General features: G+C 39.5%; 1 protein-coding gene across 2 annotated transcripts in view; it reads left to right on the plus strand.

Annotated features, from left to right (window-relative positions):
* Mob3b (MOB kinase activator 3B) overlaps nt 1–10,901 on the plus strand; it is a 182,450-nt gene extending 171,549 nt beyond the window's left edge. For both annotated transcript variants that reach the window (XM_074051677.1, XM_074051676.1), the window contains one exon: nt 5,263–10,901. In XM_074051677.1, coding sequence (XP_073907778.1) covers nt 5,263–5,292 — 30 coding nt within the window. In that variant the 3' untranslated portion in view covers nt 5,293–10,901. The remainder of the gene's footprint in view (nt 1–5,262) is intronic.
* Nucleotides 10,902–12,144: the final 1,243 nt, after the last annotated feature.

Below are 12,144 nucleotides of genomic sequence, written 5' to 3' on the forward strand. Positions count from 1 at the left end.
TACCCAAGGCCTTTTGGGGCAGGATGGCTGATAGGAAATGTCCTGAGGGAGTGAGAGCCAACCGAGGGTACCGAAAGGTGTTGAGGTTGGAAGAAGGATGTTTTGGGAAGAGAGACACCAATGCATGTGGACTGCTGTGGGGGCTGAGGAGTGTTGGGGAGACAATAGAAGGTGAGGTGGCACAGAGTGCACATCAGGAAGGGCTACTATTGGGACTTAATAGGAGAGCCCTGAAAGAAGGTTAGGCTAAGGAGCAGCATCACTTTTCAGGACTTTGCTACACTGGTCTGAGAAATCCTGCCATAATTGACTCATGCATATCTACATGCAGTGCAGAGTCTGCCACCATTAGTGGGGCTGTGTTAAAGATGACTCCCAGACAGTCTCTGAAATGAAGGTATTGAGCTCTCTAGATGATACCACGTTTTGTCTTTTCTCGAACAGTGGTCTGTGAGGCTGTGGGAATCTCAGTTCTTTGAGCCTATTTGTAATATCAAAAGTTATCCATGCCAGGCATAGAGCAGCAGAAAGCATTCATCAGATGAAAAAACAACAGCCTGTGAGGCCACAAGAAAGTCCACTTGACTTGGGTGGTATTTGATAATATAAAAAGTTAGCTTATCAAAATTGCTAAGCTGGCGTGCTCACTGACCCTCCTAAATATCAAAATTTTTCCTCAATATTCCTGGTTTAAAAAAATACCTGATTATTTAAAAATCTAAAAAACTCGAGACTATTGCAAAGGACAGAAAGTCAGAAATAGAAAACATACATAATTTCATTTACCCAGGAATAAAGTCATTATCGGTCCCATATCTTGCTTATATCCCCCCCTCAAATAACTAATTTAGACCATGTATACTGCAATCTTCTTCATCATACACTAATATACAACAAAGTTTTAAGGATCTTCTCAGGCTGAGGCAAAATGAAATGAATTCCATCAACAGTAGAGAGTAACATTGTATGAGTCTGAGCGAAATCATAGGGGAACCCAAGAAGGGAGCAAGACTGTTTTCTGCGAGCTGAAAGTTGAATCTCGAAGGATGTGAACGAAATTTGCCAGACATAGAGGCAAAGAAAGCATTTACCAGATAGAAAGAACGGCTGTTAGAAACTTCTAGATACCAGCTTCCTAGAGGCCACAGGGAAGTCTATTTGGCCTGGCTTGTGTGAATGGTAAGCAGAGTGGTGGCACCAGCCACCAACAGCTCAGCTTGGCAGACTGCAGAAAACCAGGGATTTAAGTGATAAGGAGTGACACAACCAAATCTCTGTATTCAAGAAAAAAATCCAAGTGTTTAAAAAAAATCTTCAGGGTTATGGGGAGGGGTGGACAGTGATCAAAGTACATAATATGCATTATGAAAATGTCACAATTAAATCCATTATTTTGTACCATTAATATATGCTAATTTAAAAATTATGATTCTGGGCTGGCGAAGTAGCTCAAGTGGTAAAGTGCCTGCCTGGCAATCATGAGGCCCTGAGTTCAAACCCCAGTACTGTAAAAATTATGATTCTAATAAAAATCTTCATGTACAAGCAAGGTACTATCTCTATTAATGCTTCTCAGAAAATTCTCATCACCTGATGAGCCTTTTTTAAAATGAACCTTTTGGAGTTTTTTCGTGGCCTATCCTAACACATATGGCCTGCAATAACTCCAATAATGACAAATCCCTCTGAAAGAGAGCTTTGGTCAACTAGATGTGAACAACAATAACAAAAGCGTCCTGGGTGAAAGTTGTTGAGCCCACTGTCAACACCACCAGAAAGGAATATGTTTGGTTCTGCTGAAGGGCTCTGATTTGGAAAGCGCTCTCTCTGTCTCTCTCAACTAGTTATTTAAGCAGCTCATTACCGCCACCCAGTGGGAAAATGCTAGAATACAGCTTTGGGGCCTGTAGGCTCTTGAAAGGCAGATCCAATTGATATATCCTCAAATTTCTCATCTGCCATTTCAGCCAATCTTTCCCTTTAGGAATTTAAGAAACATTCCAGGTAACAGTTTTTCTTCTTCATGTTGAGGCAGCACACCGTGGTGAGGAAATCCCCAGTCTTAGCTCTTCACAGATTACCTCAGTGATCTTGGAGAAGTTCACGCCTTCTTAAACTGTTCACACTCTTCTTCCACCCCCAAACCCCCTTCGTTTTAAAAACTCGCCTATATTTTTAGTGCTCATAGTCTCTCAGCAGCAAAATTGCTTTAACATTTATCCATTGTAATTGTTAGTTCAAATCAGCATCTGTCTAAGTGAAGGAAGAAAATCTCTGGCATTCTGAAAACTCAGGAATGACTCACAACCATCTATAATTAATATGGAAGTCAATATCACTTGAATGCATAGTCATAAGAATGGCTCAGTGGCTTAAACTAAAACCCCATGGTGTAGTGAAAAGAGCTCAGTCCAATAGACCTGAGTTTAAATCCCACACCTGCCACTTTTTGTGTGATTTTGATAGTTACTCTCCTTCCCTGAACCTGTTTCCTCCTCAGAAGGAAGCAAATCTCACTTCTCAGAGTAAGGGTCAGGATTCTCTGATGTGAAGCCTGTCTAACAGCAGACACTGGGACTGATACATAGAGACCTCTGTTTAATGGAAGGGTTAGGCTCTGCAGTTTACCCCTTTACCCTGAGTAAATCACTTCTGCTCTGAGACTGAGATTCTTCTGTCAAAAGAGAACTGTTTCCTTCTTAGAGTTAAGCAAATGCACAGGCATAACTCCACAGTTCCCAGCATTTTATAGGAACTTAATAAAATTGTAGTTTCTTTCCTTCTGAAAGTAACTGACCCATTGCAAATAATTATAGAATTCGTTATAAGCTAAAATTGTGTTCATATCATGAATGCACTCCTTCCTCTCTTGCTCAAATATACACATACAACCTTGATGTATTCATGCCTTATTTTGCCCTTTTCTGTCATTAAAAGTCAACCCAAAACATAAGAACTTTTGGAAGCTTGAGGAATAGCAAGTTTATTTTAGGGTTGTCATAGTTCATTGCCATTCCTCATGCTAGGTGCATGAGTCCCTATTTGCACAGTTTGTACACTTATCTGTCCACATTCTGATAAGGTCATGCCCCCTCTGCTCCAGCCACAGCAACACCAGATCACTGGTCAGGTCTCATCTCTTCAACCCCACTGGGCATCCTCCTCCCTTTCTAAATTTTGGATCCATCTCATTGACTATATTATCAGAGAAGTCTTCCAAGGCCTCCTCCCCCCAGCAAAGAATGCTGCCATGTTTGTGCTTCTGAACCATATCTTTTTACAAGAGACCTGAAAAAGGAATTAGTGTGTATTGAGTCTATGTTTATGTTAATATATTTAACCTTCCCTTGGCCTTTTTAGGTCAGTATCACCTTCTCCATCTTACAGATGATGAAACTGAGGGCCTATGCATTCTCATTTAACAAACACTGATTACCAGGCACTGAGAATGCAGCAGCAAACAGCAGACCCAGCCCTTCTGTCTTGGATCCTACAGGTTCTTACATGGGATGAATCCAGGAGGGAGGAAAGAAACCAACTACAGTAATCCCGTTGTGAAGAAGGGTACTATGAAAGGATAGGAGAGGAAGAAATACACTGTTTGGGAGTTAGAGATGATCCTAAAAATGGGACCTTTTTCAAGCTAAGACTTGACCTACCCATGGGACCTATCCATGGGAGGTCCCATGGGTAGGTAATATGCGGTTGAAATGTGGATAAACTTGGAGCCACTGTGACTCATTCTTCTTCTGTAAACACCTGCAATGGGGTTCATTGCATTTTAGCTTGTGATCACATTTCTCTCTCCCTAATATATTATATAGCTCCTTGAGAACAGAAGCCTCATCTCCCAGGCATCTGGTACATGGTACAAGAAGTAAACATGAGGAAATGGTCATATGTTTGTATGTAATTGCCCATATTTAATATAATAGGGATGCAAAAGTACCTTCATCCTGAATTGTATTTTGTTATTTCTTTAGCAAACACAGTTGTGTTGCTTTCAAATAGAAAGGCTCCCTGAGCACCAATGCATGCCCAAGTCAAGCTTCTTTCTTATTTTGTAGACTGGGTTGACCCAGGTCAGCATGCAAGAGCTGTAGCAGCTGCAGTCAGTTCTGCAGCGACTCATTCATCTAATTAAAATGGCATTAGACTTGTCCTCCCAAAATGCTGAATGGCACAGGGTTCTTTTTCAGCCTGCTACCCAAACCATTCTTGGAGATGAAAGGGGAACCACTACTCTGTGCCCAGCATTGTGCTAGAGATGGAGAATGCAAAGGCAAAAGCACATGTAGTGACTCAATGAGTTTCTTTTTCTGGACTCTTAAGAACTCTCAGTCTAGTAAGGCCAACAGACTTGTCCAGAGCAAGTGTGGAGTGTGCGTGTGTGTGTGTATCACACACTAACGTACAAACTAATACACCCTTTGTAAAATCAAAGTATTACATAGTCGGGGAAGTGGCCACCTCCACAGTGGTGGGATGGAAGGTCAGATGGTCTCTAAGTTGGGAAAATAATGACAATTAACCAGGTAAAGGGGGAGGGGCAGGATGTGGCAAGAACAGGCCACAGGCAAGGGACTCAGCTTATGCAAGTGTCAGAAAAAGAGAAAGGATAGCACGTTTGGGATCTGTGAATACCCACAGGAACCAGGGAAATGATGCCTGTGGGTAAAAACCCAGATAGATTGCATGTCAGACATTTAGATATATTCTTCATTTCCATTAAGACCTGTCCTCTCCCTGGCTTTTCTTACATACCCTTAAGTTGTTCTTCATTTTCCCATCTTTAGCTGAAACATAGCAATGGGAAATTATTCTCTATGCTAAGAAGAACAGCAGTCCAAATCCAACTATCAACAGTTGGTAAGTGATACTTGCTTCCCCATGTGGAGACAGCTGAGAGTGGTAGGCTCTGGGACAAAGTAGAGAGCATTTTCCCCATCTGAGGAGGATAACCATTCTTCAGTTGCTCAGTGGCTTCAGATCTTGCAAGTTTTCAGAAAGAGCAAGCAACTTGGATCTTTGGCAAAAAATTAAAATTTATAAAAAGTACCTTAATTTAAAAAGAAAGAAAAAGAAAGAAAGAAACCTGCAGACCAAATAGGATACATCCTCATGTCAAGCCTTATTTACGGGCCACATTTGGGACTGTTCATGTAAAGGTTCAGAGATGCTGAGAGTATTTTCAAACTCCTTCATCACATCATTGCACTGCTTATAGTTTCCCCTAATGGTCCTTCTCTCCTTGCTTTCCAGAAAGAGATGACGAGCAGGATGTGTCACTAACATTCCATCTTGTCCTTCGGAAGAAAGGAAAGCTGTTTCCTCTGGGAATCCTCAAGGGACAGGAGGTGGTCCTCCCTGGCTGAAATGGTGTACCTACTTCTGGAGCAGGGGAACTGGAGACACGTGGGACTCCTGAAAGAAAGACCTGTCTCACTCTCTTCATGTGCTCTTAACCCTCTGAGTGCTGCTAGCCAAGACCTGTGGGTCCTGCAGACCACACGTGAAGAAGGACCAACCCTGTGCTCCTCCCCCTGGGATCATGTCCGGGAGGGACCTCTGCACTTCCTTAAGTCACAGTTCTGCCTGTGACCTACTGCCTAAGCTTTACTGGAATTCAGGTTTTGAGACTGAGATGTTTATTTGTACCTTTCCACTTCCCTGTCTTGTCTGACACCTTGGCCAGCTTTTCTGTCACTTGTTTTCTATGTCCCAAATAGATTTTGGAACTCTGGAGGCACAGCAAGTTTTTTGACAACAAGCCTTCCTTCAAGTCTCTGAAAGTTCCCACTCTGATCCTGTGGCTTAATGTTGTGCAGGGTTTGGAGCTGTGTGAAAACTGAAACCCCACCTGGCAGTATCTACACTATGACCCCCATAAGAAGTTTTGTTAGGGATCTCTCTGTGGGCTAGCTCGTCCTACCCCTCACAGCCTCTTCACACTCTTACCATTGGGAAGATGCTGGTCACTCCCATGAGCCAACAATGACCAATGACCAGTTTGCCCTGATCAGAATGTATTCATTATAATCACCATTATTCCTGGAGTCTCCGTTGGAGATACACTTGTCTGTTACCCAGAAGACAGAAATAAAAGAAAATGACGAATGACCAGGAGGATTCCTAAACCAGATTAGTGCAGTGTTTGCTGTTTATGAAAGAGTAGAGTCCTGGCTGTTTCTACACAATGGTAGCATTTCAGTGACAAGAGACAATTGGTTATGTGGTGCGTGGAGATCAAACATCCAGCCCAACTGGCCCTCTGACATGTTGATCCCAGCCGATGTGTCCTCTCTCCTCCTCTGCTGTTTGTATTACACCTCAAAATTAATTTTGCCCTGTGATTGTGCCACAGTTGCCAAGGTAACAGTGGAACTGGATCTAACTTCTCCTCATTCCAATTTTTCTCTTCCAGTAGACAGAATAACACATTCTGTACTACATCCTGCCTTTTGAAACCTGAGTTGTAGTTGATAAAATGTTGCCTTCTCAGATTCATTCACAAACTGTGGTCCTGACAGCCTATGACTAGGGGATAATAATCATTCCAATGATATTTGAGTTTAATAAGGTACCGTTGGTGGAGGGAAGTAGATAAGAATGTGTTAGTGCATTTAATGTAATAATAATTAAAAGATAACTCAACAACTCTGATTTTGTTTTGTTATACATGGTGTGTTAAAGCCATTTGTGGCTGCCACAAAAGCCTAGAAAGCATGAAATCTTTGGTCAGACTAAGAAAGCTCTGCCTGTTTGGGCACAGTGTCATTCCATACTGACCTAGCCTTCAGAATGACCCTGGCTTATGTCTCCTAGAAGCTGTCTCATGGAATCCAAATGTACTACCTCTCTCCATCCTGTTGAGCTGTGGTCTACAATAAACTTTTTTTCTTCCTAAATAAATTTGAAAGACCAAGATAGGCAAAGATTTTTCTGAGCATCATTTTTGGCAGGAAAAGTGTCTGACTGCTATTAAGGATCCAGAGATGGAGTCCTTGGCTCCCAAACTGTGCAGTACTCAGTATCACACAGAGATGCAGGGGGTGGGACAGAGAATGACAGCTTGGAGCCTGTGCCTTTGGAAAACTTCTGTAGCTCTGTATCATGGATAACCATGGGATTATGGCATCAAAAAGTTGAATATGTTCCACATTTCAATGATGCTTAATCAGGTGGGAAGCCAGGATCTGAAGACATTTGTCATTGATTTTAAAGTTATTGTCTATTAACTGTGTGAAATTCCCACTCAATTTAAAAATCCAAACTTTTTTAACTTCTTGGAACAATTTCCATTTGGTTATACTGCTAATTGCACTAACTGACTCTTCTAGAGTAAATCCTGACAGACTGCTCTTATTTTTTAATTACAGAGTATTCTTATTCCCACGGAACTTTGTTTGGCAAATTCTAAAGAAAATCTTTAAAGGCAGTTTCTCAGTTTGGCCTGACTTCATCTTCCATGCATTTTTATTGCAAATGGAGGGTCTAAGCTCCTGGGAGCTCCTCAAATGTATCCAGCAGTCTGAGTCAGAGACTCGCAGAATTGTTTCTTTCTCTAAGCATGGCCCCTGCCTCCTGCTCCTTTTTCCACTTTTTTGGGGAATGAGGGGAGTGGGAGGACTTTCTAAGTTGAAAGATTACAGTGAATACCCTATGTCCTTACGTGCATCAAGTGTTAACATTTTGTCCCCATTTTCTTTCTTGCTGTAAATGTACATTCTTACTGCAGAATGATTTGAAAAGAGTTTCAGGAATCATGAACTTTAAAATAATTGATCATGTGTCTCCCATTAGTAAGAACATTGTCCTCCTCCCCTTCAATGCCATTGTTACCTCCAAGAAACTGAACAGTATATATCTAGTATAAAATCCGTATTCGAAATTCTTCAACTGTCTAAAAATATTCTTTTAATTCCTTTCTTTAAAAAAAATCTGAGGTCCAATCAAGAACCACCACATTGCATGTAGTTGTCATTCTCTTTAGTTTCCATTAATGGATTAGTTTGCGCACACCAGAGGCCTCTGGTATGGTTGATGTGGAATGTGTGTGTGCATGTGCGTGTGCTTGCTGGGTCTTTCATGGCTCTGACATTATCGAAGAGTTCAGGAATGTCCCACAATCTGGAAATTATTTTTCCTGACTGTTTCCTCATTATGAAACTTAGTTAAACATTTTGGGGCAGGGAGCAAGAATACTATGAGTAATGTTGTGTCCTTCCTGTTGCCTCACATCAGAAAACATGATGTCTACTTGTCTTTTTTTGATGATATTAAGATTGATGAGTGGGTTCAAGTGTTATCTACCTGATCCAATCATTATCAAGTTCCATAATTCATTAAGCTCTGAAATTCAGTACACATATTTTTTGTAGCGTATTGGGCTATATGCACTCACATCTTAAAATTTGTAGAGGTCCATTATCCCCAAAAGATTACATCCATTGAAGTTAGATGATATAACAAAGAATACATATCTTTTCATGTAATGGAAGGAAAAGCAGGAAGTTTCCACACACAGGAAATACATGAGCACGCTGGCATTGAGAATTTGTTTGGTCTTTAGCCAGCCTAGTTGAAATATTTAGAACAGTTTTTTTTTTTTTTTCCTTCCCATCTTCAGTGACTTCCCATTCCGACCCATGGTTCATTTATAGAGCACATGTGTTCTTGCCAATTGTTTTTTGGAAAGAAAATCTTAGATATGACAACAGGCTGTGGCTCTCTAAAACACCACAGCCCATAATCAAATGCAAAGTATTCAGTTTTATTCATAAAATTTCATGAGGGGTGAATGATTAAGACTGCTCAGTGGAAAAATAATAAATACTAATCTAGAGCCATTTTCTGCTTCTTAAATTGTTACTCTCTTTCCTGGATGTTTTCTCATTTCTAAGAACCAGGATAAATGGAAGGAAGTTGGAGAGATTTCTTACTAATTCCTTTAACCTCCCAAATCATGTTAGTAACATTCTACGTGGAAACCTATTTCCCTCTCACTTATCTTCAGACATAAAAATTCTATAGCATCCTCTGGTGTGACCCAAAAAACTTCCCACTCTCTGAAATCCTTCTGTTCAACTCTAATATTCTCTTTGAGTTTCATCACATCTTTTCTTATGCTCCACCTTCAGAAAGGCCCAGAGGTTATATAGGATAAGTAAACATATAATAATGAGAGTTTGATTTGCACATTCGTTAATTATTTAAAGACTATTACCAATGGTTCTTCTGCTTTCCTTCCTGTACAATTTTCTCAATGGCAGCATCCTCTTGGCAATCTTGCTGTTCACTTCTAAACATTCATAGTTCAGCTAGAAACCCTCTTAAAGCTCTTCCTATGCCTGTATTATAATCATCACCTACCATGAACCTGATAAACTGTTTCATGCCCTCCCCAAGTCCTGTTGTGTCTTTGTTAAGTCCTGACTTTCTTTTCATACAACCATAGATTTTCTTTGCTTTGCTTTTTTATTTTGATGGAACTGAGCTTTGAACTCCAGGATTGGTACTTGCAAAACAGGCCAGTCTACCTGCATGAGCCACACCTCCAGTATATTTTGCTTTGGTTATTTTGGAGATGGGGTCTCATGAACTATTTGCCCAGGCTGGCCCCAAACCTCAATCCTCCCCATCTCAGCCTCCCAAGGACCTAGGATTTACAGACATGAACCACTGGCATCAGTTATATTTTTGACGTAAGTTGTTCATACAAAACTCTTAACTACATTGTATTCAACCATTTTGGTTTATCTTCCTGACTTTCCTTTCTTCCTACATTTAACGTTCCTCATTAGATTACACTGTTTGAGTTTGGTTAGTTTATATACATATAAATTACCCTTTTAACTAGGAAATCATTAAGGAATTTGAATAGAGTTGCTTTCATCTTTTTGTGGTGATTTATGCCCATCTGTCATTCTGGTTATTGATAGAAGCACATCTCTTCCTGTGGTCTCTAACCTGATGTCCTTTCCATAACCCATGGGTATAACACTGTAAGAAAAAGAAATATGGCCATGTCTTCAAGAAATGGCCATGAAGGCATGATTTGAATAATATTGGTGTCATTCTTGTGCTGATTTCTTGGGTCTTTGAAGAAACTGGTGATTATCTCTTAGAGTTAGCCAAACAAAGTGTGTTGGAAGCAACAAGTGTTTTTTGTGCTTTAAAGATATGTATCAACAAAACACTTTTATAACAGGCTCTTTCCCTCTGGACAGGTTATTAATTCTGGGTAAAAATTTTCAGTGATATATACAGATTTGTATAACATAGAGGGAAGAGTCCATTTCTAATCAAATGATTAAGTGATTTTACTAGCTTCTGCTGTTTTGATTGCAAAATTTTCCTGTATCTTTTTTAACATATATCTGAAAAAAAAGTTGATATTTTTACTTCCATTTATGATTAAATTAGGGGTTTGACTAAGAAAAACAGACTAATGTAATTAAATCAATTAGAAAAGGACGATAAGACTAAAGGATATTTATGAAATCAGTTCTTTATGAGCTTAGGAACTCATATGTCACAAATAAAAGACATGTAACCCTAATCTAGTCTGTCTTTCTTTTAGTGTTTGACTTATTTCCTTAATAAATAGATTCTTTGGATTGCAATGATCCTGGAACAAATAAATAAAAGGAAAACATAAATTAATCCAAAATTTATTTTAAAACAGGCTGGTACATTATTTTTATTTTAGAAGTTCCTTATCTTATTACAAAATTTTCCAAGAGGATATCAAGTATAAAATTTAGTTTCTCAACAGACTAGTGTTTTTTCTTATAGTAGAATTCAATATTAATTTGATGATAACCTGAGTATAAACATAATAAAACTAGAACATACAGAAGGCTCACCTATCAGAGTAAATAAACTTAAGTTTTAATTTATGGTTTGCTGCTGTCTTATTTATATTAACTTGAGTGCTTTAATTGTTCCATGACTTAGATTTCTGAACTACAAAATGGATCAAAGATTTGTTTCTATTTAACTTATTATGATTTTAGGAGAATAAAGTAAGGTAAGTATTTGAAAAAACAGGAATATACATAAATTCTGTGTACTGCTATATTATTAGTATACTTACTGTTATTATATATGGATGATCCCAGCAACATCCACTGTTGCAAATAACAATAGAGTCCTGTGATAAAAGTTACTTTATTTGATAAAATAAAATGAGGTGACAAGGTGATTTCTAGACACAGGACAATGGAGAAAGAGGCTTTTCCAAACCCTTCAAAACTAAAGGAGTTCCTCAGCTTCTCAGCCACATTAATGTACACCAAGATATGACAAAAGGCACACTACGGACGGAATTTGCTAGCAGACATGTTTTGTTGAACCTGCACGGTATTGTTCTTGATGAACCTTTTTTTTTCAACTGGTTGACTTTTTTTTCTTTTTTGTTTCTTACTAGTTGACATTTTTAAATTTGGAAATTTGACATGTATAAATTAGGAATTTTGACTTCTCTTATAAATACATTTGGCAACATCAGGTTTTGTTCTCATGTGGCAGGAATTGGCTGAGATGTGGCTGAACTACTGATATGGGACATATTTTCTCTCATTCTCTCTCTCTCTCCCTCTCTCCCTTCCTCCTCTCTCTCTCTCTCTCTCTTTGGTTGTACTGAGGTTTGAACTCAAGGCCTTGCACTTGCTAGACAAGTGCTCTGCAACTTGAGCTAAACCTAAAAGGCCTAAAAGCCCCCTTTACTTTTTAAGTAGGTTGTCTCATTTTGTTCCACAGAGATTCACCTACCTACAGTCTCTTGCATCTCTGACATAACAAGCATGCCCCATCATGCACAGTTTATTAGTTGAGAAGGGGATCTGGCTAATTTTTTTGCCCAGACTGGCCTTGAACCACAATCCTCCCAATCTGTGTCTCTTGAGTAACGGGGCCACTGCACTTCCTATAGCTCCTCAGCTGTGAAACTGCTTGTCTGTTATCCTTTGCTTACTTACACTGGGATGCTTCTTTCAGTTGCATTTCTTGCTACTCTCCTGAAGGCACTTCAGGTTGCAGCCCATTACACCATGTCTAGAAAGGCCACCGAGGAAACTGTTAGACCAGTTTTCACACACACGCACCATTTCATATATGCTTAATCTCTTCTAGTTACTAATA

The sequence above is a fragment of the Castor canadensis genome, chromosome 13, assembly GCF_047511655.1.
Source record: "Castor canadensis chromosome 13, mCasCan1.hap1v2, whole genome shotgun sequence".
NCBI lineage: Eukaryota > Metazoa > Chordata > Mammalia > Rodentia > Castoridae > Castor > Castor canadensis.